This window comes from Dromaius novaehollandiae, chromosome 3 (genome assembly GCF_036370855.1).
Source record: "Dromaius novaehollandiae isolate bDroNov1 chromosome 3, bDroNov1.hap1, whole genome shotgun sequence".
NCBI lineage: Eukaryota > Metazoa > Chordata > Aves > Casuariiformes > Dromaiidae > Dromaius > Dromaius novaehollandiae.
This window is the reverse complement of record NC_088100.1, coordinates 110,445,644-110,462,007: the sequence shown is the minus strand read 5'-3', so window position 1 is coordinate 110,462,007 and position 16,364 is coordinate 110,445,644. Positions and strand designations below refer to the sequence as shown.

At 40.0% G+C, this 16,364-nt stretch overlaps 1 protein-coding gene across 24 annotated transcripts in view; it reads right to left on the bottom strand.

Moving 5' to 3' along the window:
- The window catches only part of NRXN1 (neurexin 1), a 719,531-nt gene that overhangs the window by 123,758 nt on the left and 579,409 nt on the right, over window positions 1-16,364 (bottom strand). For all 24 annotated transcript variants that reach the window (XM_064509774.1, XM_064509775.1, XM_064509766.1 and 21 more), the window contains one exon: window positions 4,187-4,358. In XM_064509774.1, the coding sequence (XP_064365844.1) occupies window positions 4,187-4,358 (172 nt within the window). The remainder of the gene's footprint in view (window positions 1-4,186; window positions 4,359-16,364) is intronic.

The window sequence follows — 16,364 nt, the reverse complement described above, 5'->3', positions numbered from 1 at the left end:
TTTGATCCAAATTCACAAATCCTTTGTTTTGCTCCCATAAATGCACTTTTAGCAAAACTACCTTTCAGTGTAAAATTATTACCTAGCTCGAGTTACAAGAGCAGTCTGTTCACAGTAGTAGCTGGAGTTGCAGCTATGGTGCAGTCCCTTAGTCACAACAGCAGAGAGCCAGTCAAGTCAGGGACGGCAATTAAAAACTGACTTGTGAAGCAGAGAAGATAAGCCATAAGGAGTAGAAATGACCTGCATGGAAAATGGTGGTACTCTATGGATTAGAAAACTGCTGACTGTGTAGTCAGAGTTCCTCATTCCTACTTACTATGATCAGAAATTATGCTGCATCAAGTTAACGGGAAACCACTATCCGAGAAAGAAGCCAAGGTGAAATAAAGTTCTTAAAGAAGGTGCAGAGGGATGCTAGGCATTAAGTAAAGAGACATTCAGTTGATTTTAGTTAAGAAAGATGAAACATACAACTCCATTACAGATGTGGGCATTTTAGTCAACTACACCATTCTTAATCTTAGGACTACGCATCAGCAACTGACACAACGAGAAAGGAGGAGGGGGGGAATAGGATGAACTTTTATTAAAAGGCACAAATTGAAGTGTGCCTCCCCATCACTCCAGTGCTTCACTCAGAGAAATAGCAAGAATGGAATTCTGGAGTCAAAAAAGACTTCGATGGGAATCCAGAAGGATGTACGTACTTAAATCTAATTCTTTGTTTCTGAAAATCATCCAGCCATTTCTTAATGATGAAGATCTTCTCTTTTGTCTAGGATTAAAACACAGTTTTTCTGTACCACACTCCAAAAACAGGCAGCTATTCTCACAAGGATAATCATCTTCCATGACTGACCACCCCCTCTCTTTTCCGTTACAACTCAGTCACCTCACATCTATTCAGATACTAACTAAAGGTGCGCTGGCCCACACAGAAGATTCATGAGGAAACATGACTCTAGTCTAGTGGGTCAGAGAATCATGTATATGGGAAACATGCTAGATTCTAGTTGTCTTCTGGGATCATTTCTGCATTTTATACAGCTCTAGGACAAAACACACAAAGAAGCTGCAGAAGCACTACAATGCACTGTCATATGATACTTTCTGCAAGGTGTCTGTTCTCTGACGACCAATAAAGCAAGAGGTAGAGAACGATCCATGATGCACCAGCTAGGAGACACCTGGGCAGAGTGCTCAATTGTTGGTAGCTCCTGAGACCCAGGACTGAGCTCGGGCTGCCAACAAATCCCACGCACTCACATGGCAGTCAGTGCCACAGCCCTCCTGAAAAAGATGCTCCCTCCTTGGAACATCAACAGGAGTGCCCACAGAGATCCTCCAAGCAAGCAATGTTATTTGGCCTTGAGACCATCCTCTGTGTCATTATCTGCAGCAGTTAGATGGGCTGTATGAAGGCTATAAAGGCAACTAGACTGACAAATCCTGAGCCCCTGACCAGAATTTCCTTTCAGAAAATCCTCACCCAATATTCTGAAACACTGATCAAAAACAGGCAACGTCTTGTAGTTGGAGACTTCAACCAGAAATGTAATTCACAGTATAATCTTTCCTTTGTAAGGTAAAGAAAGAACTAATAATTTGGTTTGCTTTAGGCAACCAACTGATTTTTTAGAAAGAAAAAAGAAAAAAGCAATCCAATGTATTTAAGAATAACAAATTTACTAATTAACTTGCTAATCTTGTTTTTATTCTTCATTAAACAACCAGAAGAAGTAGGAGAGATAAGCCTGCACTTAGGTACAGTGGTACAGCCACGTTAAGAAATTATATTGAGAGAAAGAATTCAGAAAACAGGGCAAAGCAAAGACAATATTCTTTCTAGCATTGAAATGAAAACAGATGGGGCATCACTCAAGCAAACAAGCTAGAATTTGGTCCATACTGAACAACTGCAAAAGGTCCCCCATCGAAAACACAACCAGCGAGCAAGTTAGCTGGTTAATCACCACGTCAGGTATTACTATCAGTCCCTAAACCAGCAATGTCCAAATTGGATGCGGCACTGTTTCCCAGACTGTGTTGTTCAATTCCTTTAAGACGTCACTTTTAGAAATCCTACCTTTAGAACTGGAATAGATGGCGATAGCTCTTAATATGGGATCATTAGTACCTTCAGAGCAACGTCTACCCTGTTCAACGGCAGCACACTCTTCTGGACTGGCCTGAGCCTTTTCTAAACAATATATCAACACAAGCCTATGAAGAAACTAGAGTTTAAAAAGGGTTTAAATCAAGAGTGCCAAGCTTGAAAGAACTGTGTGGAGAAGTAAAAGAAGCTGTTATACTGGGGGGCAGGGAGGGGAGAGGGAAGGTGAAAAAGGGAAGACAAATTTCAAAAGTGATGTTATGGTATGAAGGAGCCACAAAATATTACTAAAAGAAACCCAAAGAAAATTAAAGACCAACAGTGGTTTTAGAAGAACAAGCAATAAAGCAAGCCAAAGGATTCCCCCTTCCACTCCACTAATCCCATCCCAAGGAAGTCACTCCTTTCTCTGTATTAATCTGCGTTCAGTACAAACAAATGGTGTGTGCCAGCGTCCTCAGAACTCAACTGCAGCCCCATCTTGCTGTAGCCTCTTTGTATTTTCATGAACGAACAGGACAAATGAGGAAAATAAAAATATTTTCATGCTCTGTGCATGATTTAGGTAAAAACAAACACATAAACAAAACCCTATTTTTTTCCCTTCTGCAATACAGGGCTTGAACATAAGACACATCACTCCCTAGCCTCCACCATCTTATTTCAGCTACTATTTGCCAAATACTGCAGAAGTTGTTTTAAATTTTAAACATTTTTAACTCATTTCCCCCTTTAATAATGGAGAAATAAGGTGGAAACAGGAATATGTGAAAGATCACTGGACACATTTCCTTCAGTCTCGCCACCCCCCACAACAGTCTGTCACTTCTCAGAAGTACGTCTCATTTAAAATCGTTGGTTGTTTTTAACAAGCAGAACTGTCACTGATTTATAACAGACTAGCATGCAAATTTTAAACAACTCTAGCAATATATAATTTCATTTGTGATACAATTTCATTTTTATTTTAAATTCTAAATTATTTCCAAAATACTATCTGAAGGGTAATATTTCACCTGTGATTTTATTTATTTTTTCTAATTCTCAGGTGAACACCTGGACTACTCAAATGGAAAGGAGAAAAAACCTAAACACTAATGCACGGTACATGGTATGGCCTATGCATCTCCTCCTTCCCCCCAAAGAATTTTCTACTTTTGAACAGATAAATCAGAGCTATCACTTATGTAGAGCAAATGTGCAAGCCAGAATAGCTTTCAGTTACATCTCTGGATTTGCGGCCTTTGGTTTAATAATATAAACACATGCGTCAACTGTTGACAGATAACATGCAGATTTGTAAATTACCATTAATGGCTCAGTAGTCCTATTCAATAAGACAGAGATTGCGTATCTGAAAAACCTGTTGCCTTCAAAAATGAATACAATTAGTAACACAGTAATCTTCAGTGTATGGCATTTGCAAAAAATTAAATATGGGCCCAACGGAAGAAACCCTGTACTCATATGAGTGGTCCTGTTCAAGTAATCGGCATCACCTGCTTAAGTAATATCCTCTAGTTTGTACTTTAAGGCATTGTAATTTGGTTACTTTTTTATACAGGTAATAACTGATACACCTTTTTGCTTACGTCTATTGTAATACTTCTGCTAACTTCATAAGTTTCAGAATGCCTTAATAACCTCTTGTAATTAAAAGAACACAGACAACATTTTCCTCACTAAATGTTTTCCGCATCACATGGAGTTCTTTTGGGGATCCACCTTACTGCGTAGCTTTTGTCAAAGCCTTTTTTCCCCCTAAAAAAATAATCCAGTAAAAAGAAAAATAAAAGAAAAACAAGAAACAAAACCACTGACTACTACATGCCTTAATAAGTATATTTTTCCAGTTTCAGTGATAACCTGAATTTGGTAAAGGAGAGATTGTGCTTTTTTTTATTCTCTTAGGAAATGCCACCATCATGAACTGTGTGCTCCAGACTCTTTAATTACTTAACTAGCTATTAAAACACTTCGAAGGAGCTGACATTGTATGGAAAGAGAAACAAAATCATCAAAATTGCACACATCCCCCACCCTCTTATTCACAATCATCGAAGTCCTTACCTGCTGGGTAACGTTCAATAACTGGCCAGTTGTCCACCTGCAATGTGGCATTACCACCACTTCTTGTGAAACGTACTACATGGTATTTTCCATCATTAATGATTGCGTTGATCTCTTCAATAGAGATGTCATCAGTTCCAACATTAAATTTAACTCCAATTTTTCCCTGGTGCTGTATATTAAAGAAAAAAAAAGAAGAAGAAAAAAAAAGAGGAGGAAGAAAACAAAAAAGAACTAATTAAGAGTTGCTTTAGCAAGAAAGAGAGACAGCATGTTGTTCAGGGAAAAAATTCTAACAGCATCTTCTCTCCTCAGATTAACTTCTGAAGGCTTGCATGTGCTAGTGACAAGCCTCCTGACAGTTCAGTAAGTCTGGGACATCTCGTTGATGGATAATTGATATTCCAAATCAGTTATTTCACTAAATTGAGCTCTCTCCCTTCCCCAGATGTTTGGGCCAAGATGAGGGGGAGAGGAAGGAGGAAGGCTCAAGTAAATTTTCTTTCATTGAGATGAAAGAGGGAGACAAAGAGTTTTTTTTTTTTTTTTTAATTTTAGGCTTTAAAATTGGAAAAGCTTGCAACATCACTTGGAAGACATATGAGGAATTTCTGGATTTGAAAACCAAGGCTCAGCCCAGCATTTACTTTCTCACAAACCTAATCTGTACTCAGAGTCTTCACAAATGTAATCGGTGCTACATACGCCTTAAAAATAAACAAACAAATTCCTGATCAGAGAGGAACTAAAGGTATTTGCAACAGAGGCACAGCACCTTGTCCTCTCTAAAGACGGAGACTCTGCTGCTTCTGCTGGGCTTGGCCTGCCCAGGGCTGTGCCAAAGCGAGGTGCCGCGGGAGATGAGGGGACTTGGCGTGCGGATTCATGTTCAGGATCAAGGGAGCAGTTTTTCCAGATGACTGTGACAGGAGCTGTATCATGTATTGGGCTTCCCTTGCTCAACCAAAATATTCAGGAAAAACAACACCAGCAGAATTTTCTAGACTACTTCTGGAGACCTAAAATGTGTGTTTTATTCTCCTTACACATGCTACAAAGCAAAAAAACGGTGGTGACTTCACCAGACAAATACAGCCAATGTATTTAAGGAATGACTATGTCTCCTCTGATATGGGTAGATGTTTTCATTATTCTTGTCTTTTAATTATTAAGATGATCTCTCTAGAAATTTACAGTTTAACAAAGTCTTTTAATGTTTATTAAAAGTTTAATTTAAGGGCTTAGTGATGGTTTTCTCCTACAAAATCAATTCTATTTCTGAATCAGGACAGTCATTAAATTAAGGATGAAAAAAAGCACTTCTCAGTATGAGGTTAGGGGCCTTTGCAGAATTAGTGGTAAACTTAGGTGAAATTTCATATGCTTGGTACTGGTACTTGCTTCCTAGAAGTCATTTTTAAAGTTTTTACACTACCAGACTTGGTCACAATGAAACACTGAATTTCTCTTGGTTATGCACCTCAGTCTTCCCAGAAGCTGGCTTCATCCCTACCACACAGCTTTTGTGTCAGCTCCCTCTTTCTCTCACTGTGCCAGAACCACAATAATAACTTTCTCCTTGTGTCTGGGAGCTCTAGTCTCAGGAGTCTCTCTCCATAGCTCAGGAGTTCTTCCACTTATTTATTTTATTGCCTGCACTGAATAGCTGCTTAAGCCTGACTTTAGTTTTCAGAAATGCTGACTTGGTCTCTGCCTGCCCACTTGCATATCTGGAGAAAGTCCCTCAACTCTGTGGAAGTTCTTGCCACGCTAAGTGGTGTTCTTCCCATTTAGCTGTGAACTCTTTAAAACAACGTTTACTTAAAAGGATTGTTCTCTGCTGAGATTTGCACAATGACAGTGAAAAGTGTCTTCTTTTTGTTCAGTTGCCTAAATCATATTCTAAACATTCCTTTCCTCTCCTTGCTAGCCCTCTTCACATTTCTCTATCGGCTGGTCTACCTATTTTCCATTTCTACAGGGTGTCAATAAAGAATACGTCGCATCTAGCACACAAATCACCTTTTGCCTCTGGTGTGCAGAGCAATCTCCTGCTTATCTTGGGGGACTAACCACAGTTCTGTTTTATTTCAACTGGTTCAACTATGGCTGAGAACAGATTTCACCTATTTCCTACCACGGACACAGCAGTTTACTTGCTTCACCTGTTCTATTCATGCACTTCCTCTGTCTGCACAGAAATGTATACAAAGACATGGGAGATTGGCCTGGCTCTTAAGCAATCTCTTCTGCTGCTCATTTATGAAATGCAGAAAAACTGCCTGTAATGATAATGGCATATGCACCTTTTCACAATATTTTCGAGAAATGGAAGGCTTTAAGGTTTAGAAAGAGCTGACAAATTTTATGGCGATTCATAATTATACTATTTAAAACCAATACTTTGCATACTTGCTTTTCTATTTACCATATATACATTCTTTTACAGCAAAACTGACAAGGCAGAAAAACACCTCTGAGTGAATGGGACAGGCGCAGGCAAAATTAAGTGACATAAAAGGTGGGTAGATCATCAGCTTTTCCAAAATAAGAGAATGTAATGCTGCAATGTCACCAAGATATCATTGGTAAATGGCCATTGCACGACTTAGCTATTGGCAAGTGAAATGAAAGTCTTGCAAACTCAAAGGCAGAATGTGAGCCATACTTGAAACACACACGCCTGTAAGTGAAAAAACAAGTTTCCTTGACTTCCTTGCATTTGAATAAAAGTATTGCATGCAGCACACCAAGTAAGCACACAGATGCATTAGCACAGAATATCAATCTTGTAGTTGATAACATGCCACAGGGATCTTTTTTTACTGTTGGTTAGGACTCCACATAGGATTGAACTTCACTCTAATCAAGCCAGAAAACTGTTGTATTTCTAATACAAATGTAGCTCAGAACACAAACACCTCCATATTTATGGGAGATGTCTCGTTTTTGATAGGAACTCTTGACATATGACACTTCTGCAGCACCTAGGGGAATTTATGAGACTAAACTGCAAATATAATCTCCTACAAAACAAAGAAGTAAATCTGGATTTTAAGTTTCTAAGTCTTCCTTATTATTACATCCATACTTAAATTTGACCTCTGAACATCATGCTGAGCACCGCATTGAGCACAGCACTGTATAAACACAAAATAAAATATGATGCAAGGAACTCGCGATACAGGGGCCCAGAGAAATGATGATATTACCAGAGTACTAAGTTACTATGTATCTGCTGAGTTGCATGTGGATTGTTTTTGTTTTTTAAGTGCTTGCATAATTATGCACTAATTTGACTCACTGCTGTACTGCTTTTTCATTCCAAGATAAATTAAGTCACGCTTCTCATTGGTATAGTTATTTGTCACAGACAGTTATTGTGGAGTAACTGGTGCACCTGTTAAGCCGAGATAACCTGATATCAGCCCTGTGAAATTTAATTTGGACCTCTAGCCCATTAGAAAGACTTGCATCTGTTTTTCCTTCCTTTTTTTTTTTTTTTTTTTAATTTTTGGAGACATGATAGTGTAGAAAGGGAAGAGACTGATAAAACTGAAGCACACTAAAATACTACTTCTGCTTCTGAACCTTTGCAAGCCTCAGCTGCATAGTAAGTGTGGTAGTAGAAACACAGACCTTTGCCAGTTGCTCACTCATAACCTTAAAGTTACTCTTCCCACCAGAAACGGTGTAAAATGAATGCTGAATGAGAGGTTCCTTCCCCAGCACCCTGATGATGAGCACTATAGGAACATCTTTGCCTCAGGAAGTCCCTCAATAAGCCAGCAATACCGTTGAACAATCCTACCCTTGCCAGTGACCTGGAACAGCACAGCCTTTCACACCTGTGTTTCTAGGAGGTTATGTCTACCCACTAGCAAAGACGACCATTTCATAACCCCCTGGTAAAATGTACACAGGGCCTGCAGAAGCCCACTGCACTGTTTACATTTCTTATTAAGGTCCAATGCAGCCTGTATTTTATTTTTCTCAAATTCACCCCTTGTGAGAATATGATAATGGGATCAATTCCCTATCCTACAGTGCCTTGGTCTTAGCTTAACTGGGAAGCCCAAAATAACAAAGTGCAGACGCTTAGGAGACAGGCAAGTCCCCAGTAGTTTTTCCAAGAGAAGCCAAAAGAGTAGAAAACCCCTCAAGGAGGAACACAAAGCATTTCGAGAAGCAACGCAAGTGCTGTTCTCTGCCTCCGGAAACTACCTGAAGTCCAAATCCGAACGCACTACGAGTCCTGCCGCAACCATCACCACCCACTGCTGCTGGTGACAAAGCACATACAGCCGCAGGCGTCTGCCTTGCCTGCGGACAAGCGACCAGACGCTCGGCCCCAACCAGCAGCACTTTTCTTTGGACAGAGGTGCGTTGCACATGTGTAGGTCTACCGCTTCCGAGAACAGCTTATAGGCATGCCTATATACCAATCATTTCAAAATGTTTCATCTTCAAAAGCCCTGGCAGCTACTGCGGTAATCTAGCAACTCCAGCAGAATACATTCAAACGTGTTTTATGAATTGTGAACTTCTTCCTTGACTTTAAGAGGCTTGTGACAAACTGCCGAGAATGCTAACAAACCTGAGAAGCCAGCAAGAAACCTGAAATGCAAATCAAGCCCGGAGCTGACGGGACAGAATTTGTTTCTTCTGGACTCTGGTCCCGTACTACCTACCTGCCAACTTCAAATGCAGTAAAACCTATGGAAGTATATAAAAATATATATATGTCTCCAGAATAATGACACTTCCTATGGCATCAGCAAGGTTTTACTGCTCTCTGTAGTAATAATTCTGGAATCAGTCAAACGTAAGTGTGTGCAAATTTGGCACAACAGTAGTTTCAGAAGAGACCACAGACAACCTAAGCTCATAATACTTACAACCTTTAACCACGTCCAAGGAAAAGCAATAATACCATGACTCCCACAGGTGAACAGAGCAAAAAAAATTCAAGCCTGCCAGCTTGCATCTGACAGAGTCAGTTCCCTGAGGCACAACTTGGTGGTGAATGCAATAACAAAATCTTAGAACTAACTGATGTTACTTTGATCTTATTGAGGAGTAAATTTATTGAGCTTTCGTGAGAAAAGTGAGATTGTTTTCACTCCAATTAAATCAGAGGCTAATTCTCTATATGTTATAGAAATGTATACAAAAATAATTAAAATACTGATTTTCTGAATCCTATAAGGAATACATAGGCAAAAATATATACTCTTTGCTCTAGAAACAAGGGGAGGGAGGAGGGATACATAACGGACAGAAGATGCATATTGACTCCAAGATTAATAGAATATAGTTACACATATTTTAGTCTAATGATGCATTGATATTTCTTGTTACCATATAGGATCTTCCAGACAAAATGTTTCTTGGAAAAGACTTAAAAATATAAAGTATCTGGGAAGAATTCTTTGAATGAATCAATCTTTTATATTTCAGTGTGTGTGGGGGGGAGAAAGTTAACTTTCTGGATATAGGTTTTAAAACTCAATCTCAGGTATTAGGTCATTAACCTAACCTCTACCAGGGTGAAAAAAATTTCTCCTCCCTTTCCCAGTTGCCTGGGGAGGAGACTGATCTGTTCCCAGTACCCCTCCTTACCAGTTCTCACCATTTATTTGCAACTTTCCCGATATTTGCTTATTTCTTAAAATCCACAGCTCTAGAGTCCTTAGGTTATGTGAAAATCCCACTTTTCACAAAATAAGCTCCTAGTTCTAATACTTGTACAGAAAAGCTGAAAAACCAAAGCTCTATAGGCTGTAACCTCAGCAGGCAAACAGAAAGAACCGAAAACCATGTTAAATCCCATGATTTTAAATTAAATTCTTGGGTTCTTTTTTTAAGCTGGAGATGTGACATTCGGTACAATTGACCTTGGTTTCACTACACTTGTATCAAACCCTTAGTGATCTGAGTAATGTGGGGCAAAGCAGTGCTTCCCTTCAGTCCAGCCTCCCACTTATTTTGATCATTCCTCCTTTATATCCCTCTATCAGACCCTGCTTTGGTTTCTGAGGCCATTGTGAAAATTCTGCCATACACTATGCTTGCATTCAAGAAGGTTTTTCCTGATTTGAAGGATATCGTTACTTGACTTGAACTGCAGTTAGAAGCCCAAATCTGACAAAAGCACAGCGAGGTCTGCAATACCCATTCGCACACAGCAATCCAGTTTTAAATGTCCGCTTGGTAACACAATGCTGCTGAAAACACTATGCTAAGCCACTATTCATACTGTTCAGAGGGGAAAAGTATTGTCTGCAGAGCCACAAACGTTCCCAGTATCTCCTATAGCACTTGCGCGTGCTCACCTACATGCAAATCACAGCATTAACTTCTAATCTACAGTGTTTGGCAAGATGCTACAGGAAACAGTACAATGCACATGGAAAATGGATCCATAATCATAAACATACAGCAACACACCTTTTTTCCTCCTAATTTTGGCATCCTCAATCAGTTGTTTCATGTATTTTGTTGAAAGGGAGAGGGAAAAACACTTACTTTGTTCTCACATTTTATTCAGAAGCTCTATGCGATCATTAAACTAAACCTCTAAATGACCTCAGTTTCATGCCATTAAATTATCTATACTTTCTAAATCAATATAGCAATAATACAAAATTTACAATTCACCAGATGGCCCTGGTTGATATATAAGAAATAGCACTGTCACTGTAACAATATTATGCATGCAAATACATACTGACGCTTCCAGAGCTACTGCACTCTTAAATGTTGCTCAATAAAAATTAAGGAGCATCTAGCCTTAAACTAATGAACCTTAAAAGAGGTAAGTGAATATGGGCCTACCATCGCACTAATTTACAACCAAGACATACCTTAAAAAATGATACATAAGTGGCTTATTAGGTGGAGGAAGTGACTTTTTTTTTCTTTTTTTTGGTCACAAATGCCATCTATATGATCACAGTAGAAAAAGGCTGGAAAGAGCATCATGAAAGTGTTCACTGTCCCAGCATTGCAGAGCAGGAGGCAACTACTCTTCACTACTATGAAATAACGACTTGCATCATTTTCTGCTTTGAAATAATTGTCCTTACTGACTACTCTAAATGTTGTTATAACAATTCAACTTACACATAAAGCTCAGCAAGCAGCAAATGTAGAAATATTTATAAAAACTGCAGTTCTAACACTTCAGTTCTCAGATAGCACTGTTTTTCCGTTTAGTTTTGAATGCAGCAATTCTTAGTGCTATATATCATAGCTGTATTATTTCAAGTTATGTTGATCATGAATTATGAGATGATACAATTACCCTAACAACCAACCCCCAAAAATGCAATAGTTAGGAAGACATATGGTGTAGAGCCTGCAGCAGCAGCACACTGCATCTTATTATCCACTCAGCATCATTACTGCAGTACGCAAAATTAAATTTTCCTGACAAAATATGCAGTAAAGAACAATTTAGGTAGTCAGCCCTTAACATTGCACTCTCTGTCAAAACAACATATAGCCTGGAAATCCCTTAACCTTCCCAGTGTCTCACCAAAGGAGTCAGTTGTGGTGAACTTTTATGGGTAAGCTGAAGAGATTATAGACGCTTTTATGCCACATAGCATAATTAGAGGAATATGGGAGGACGACTTTTTTTTTTTTTTAACCACTGGCCAAGATAACTCCCATGCCTTGAGTTTGCTCTTACACACTTCCTCTTCCATGTCGACAGACACATGCGAATGTTTTCACGTCAAATACAGTATGCCCACCCCGAGGAGTCACTGACTGACTAATTGGGAGCTCCAGGTACTCAAGGACAAACACCGTTCCTCCTCTCACATACATCAAAACGTGTTTCTGGATGGGCAAAGTGACATTTGCAAACTTAGGCTTCGTTTCCTCGGTGCAAAACTTTTTTGTAGCATTTTTACACTGCGACAATTAGAAGAGTGTTCCTGGCACTGTGGCTACAGTCATCTGTAGGTGTAAAGATACACTTGCACAAAATAAATGATTAGCACCTTGCTAGCAGTGCAATCTAATCCACACTGGAAATTGTGCTGTTTTAAGGATATTGATTTCCTCAGCTCAGAAAGGCCTTACAGAACTCTTCTGATAGTTTCTGTGCCTGAAACAAATCTAAAGCCAGTAGGAGGTTTAACTGGGACCAGAAGCTAAGCATCAGCAAATTCTCAAGCAGCCTTTCATGAAAGATGACTAATAGCCATATGATCAACACATATGCTCCTGAAAACACAAGTGATAAATTTTTTGCGAATCTGGGTGAAAGGGCTTTTCATATTAAAAACCCATAGGAAGTTATTAAAAGCCAAAAAGTGTATTAGATACCTAACTCCTATTGAACTGTAATGAAAACTGCTACCTGCCATTCAGACCTTTGAAAAGCTTCTCTTTAATAGTAATGATAATCTTCATTACTTCCACATATTTTCAGATGCCTCCAACAGAGACTGGGACAAAATTTTTAATCACTGTTGATTAAATGTAGACTTTATATTCCTTCCTTCTACTGAGTGCCTGTATACAGAAGTCTTTCCAGAAGTGTTCCCCAACTGTGTTTCTCTTGGTTTAGGGTCTCCAATTGGGATCAACCTGCACCTGATTTCCCTTGACTGCTAAGTAGTTGTCACTTTCATGGATTTACACAAAATAAAACCAGAACAAAAACCAAAAAGCCCAGCCCACAGGGGGATTCAAAAGCTGGGCATCTGAATAGTGGACCTAGGTAAATATTGTTGCTTCCTATCGAGTATCTGTAAAATGAAAAGAACATGATATTCTCACTTCAGAAACTTTCTGTATATTGTAAATGATTCATATCTGTGGAGTGCTTCAGAAGAAATAAACAACAACAACAAAAAAATCGATTACTGATCTATGAGACAAATGTACAACAGAAGTGGAAAACTGAGCCCAAGAAGACAGAGCTATGCTGTTTACCAGACAGCAGAGCCCCTGCATGCCGCAATTAGGCCTTGCGCTCACCGTCTGCAGAAAGGCAAGTTCTGACTGCAGCCTCATTTTCAGAGCGTTCCCATCTTTTTCTGCTGCCAGCTTTCTTTCTCTTATCATCAAGTGCAGAGTTACCCTATGGCAAGCTTTAGTATTATGTATATTTTCTCAATGGTGGCAGCTTCCTTTATCTTACCTTTCTTCATCGGGAACATCTTTCAGCATCAAAAGCAATCTGACAATTTTGCTGGGTGCTGCGCTGAGATGCACAGTGCCGAGCATCCTATTATCAGTGCTACAACAGTGGATCTCACTCCTTTTGATCACTTAGTGCAGCAGAGCATGTAAAAATTCTTACACTGAATACATGTTGCACATGAAGTGATCAAACAGCGTTAGCTGGCTGGACTGTGAAATCCAACTGGTAGCTGGAAGGGTAAAAGCAAAATCTGATAGCTACCTCCACGTTCTCTTCTGCTACTGCTGCTAGCAGCCCCCAAGGTTTGAATGACATTGGTTTAGGATCTTAAAAAAAGACCGAGGAAGAGAATGTAAGTTTTGCCATGAAGTACTGACCGGGCTGCAAATAGAAGATTTTAAGTCCTTGTATACAGCTTCTATTAGGAAAAATCTTCAAAGGGAGCACTGCAAAACAGCATGAGCATATTCAACAATATGCTCTTCAGATTGTAAGAAGTTTGCAAATAAAAACATAATTGTATTTATAATAAACCTGCCATATATTTGAAAAGGCTAACCCAAAGCAAATCAAACAAAATCAAAACAAAACTTAACCCATGGTGAGGGAGTTTTGCATATAACAGAGTCAGTACAGTCAGATTCTGAATGCCTGTCTGAAACAAGGAACAGTCACAAATTTTGTTGTCTTCACTGGAATGATCAGCACTAGGCTGAATAACTTATTTGTGCTCATGAACACAATGGTACTTAAAAAAAAATCCCTAATAGTATATAAATGCTTGCTTTACAACATATGCAGCAACATACTAACAGCCAAAATTGCAAAATACATCATTATCTGCAAATCACACAAATTTAACAATGTAATTCTTTTAGTACAAATCCTCCATTTCTTACATAACTTACAATAGACTTTCACTATTATTTGAAATTATCACATTGGAAACAGGGTCTTTGTTAGGCAACCAACAACTAGCTTTGTTAGGGCATTATTCTAACCTCAAGGATAGCCCACTCCTGATTTCTGCTCTTAGCCTGACTTCTTTCTTCTCTAGGTGCTGTTGATATACCTGTCAAATATTTATCTCCAAAAGTTAGAAATTAGAAGTAACTCCACTGAAGCCACTCTAGAAATAGCAAAAAGGTAAAATTAGAGGATCTCTCTTTAGAGCTTCACTTTCTCAGTGGCTCTGCCTCTTAAGGCTACTCCCACATATATGAATATTGAAGAGAGATGCGATGGTATATATTTGACAGACAGCTGCTGAAAATGCTGTTTTCACTATTTTTATTAAAATTCTGGCTTTTCTGGCTAAGATCAAGGATAGGAGAAGCTTAATAGAAACCAGACATGTCACTGCTACACCTTCATACTTGTACAGCTTTAATGTTATTGATGGACCTAAAAAAAGGGGGGGTGGGGGAAGGACTTCACAAACCAGAAAAAAACACTATAAATAGCTACCCTGCAGATCATCCTCTCCAAGTACATCAGCCACTCCAAAACACGAGCTAGCTGACTGGCATATCTATGGCTTGTGGCATATAAATCTTTGATTACTTTAAGGATGTGAATAGCTCTGCTGCTATTTGGTCAGATAAGCCTTAGCAAATACATCAGGATGGCAGTGAAGTGAATGCGCATCTCTAAAAGGGAAGAGATAAGAGCACAGGGTCACTGGGAAGGGGATTCGTGGACCGGTCACACCAAGTCCTACTCTTAAGACCTATTTTAAAAAAAAAAGGGGGGGGGGGGGAAAACTGTCTTCAACAGCCCCCCTGGTAGTTTAAGTTTAAAACGACCTGTGCTCTGAGGCAGAGAACCCAATGCCTTGCTGACTTTGCCAGCATCACAGAGGTGAGGTTTCTGGATGGGTGAACTCTTGAGCAACTTATTCAAGAGCATTAGACACAAAATGGCTTTGGTATAACAACAGGCAAGCTAGGTGCGCACACGTGTGGATGCACGATCGTGCGTACACACATGCCTTTCATTCTTTTCCATTAAATAGGATAGCTTTAAGGCTATAAAAGCAAACCCTATTCTCCTCTCTTATTTTTTCCAAACAGTTTTTTGCCCTCAAATAGTCTCATTAAGCAGTAGTGTCATTATTGAACACTATCCACAACACTTTCATCTCAAGTGAAACTAGCGCTCTCTACCTTTTTGCCACTTTTGTTTTGCCTGTGCAATTGGTAACAGGTTTCTTGGTCCTTCCACCATGGCAAAGGGCATTTGTGACTGACGGATCTCCCCAGTCAGCACTCTCCTCCCTCCCTGCTCTGCTCTGCACGCTCTGGGGACTGCTCAGGCAGCGCATCGCCCAAGCACCGTGCTCACTCGGCTGCAAAGACGCTCCTCCACCTCGAGGACGCAGAGTGCACCCCAGACTCGGATGCCATTGGAGCGACTCACCCTGTCAGCTCTGCTTCCGCTGGAACAGGACGACTGACTCGGCCTCCTGGATAACTGTGATGATTTTCTGTGCCGCCCCCCAGGCACAGAAAAGGGCTCTGAGCTAAGTCTCTCGACCGCTCTCGCTTCATTCAGATTACCAAACTCACTTTCACAAAGCCTTCTTAAACTGTGTCTCCTCTCACTGGAAAAGGACACGCAGTGTCACTTTTTGCCTATCTGTAGATTTTCTTACCATAATAAACTGCAGGCCCTGTGTGACGAGGCCTTTCCTGCTTTGCCGTTTGTACAGCGCCAAGCACACCCTTCGGGCCCCGCTCCGCGGCTCTCAAAGTGAGCTCCTCTGCCAGCCGGCAAGGACATGCAGTTCCAGCATTAGGGAGAAGACCTCACCTTATTTTCACCTTATGCACACCAGCACACTGGTTTATTCGCACCTCGGTGATCTTTCGGCCAGACCACAGAAGTCTGACCTAGCCGGGCAGGGCAGCAGCAACGCATGAGCAATCCCTTGCTGCTTTGGTGCTCTCTAGGAACAGAGGCGGCGCTGAGCCCAGCAAATCCGCCAGCTGTTCTCCACCTAGGCGCCACAAAAAC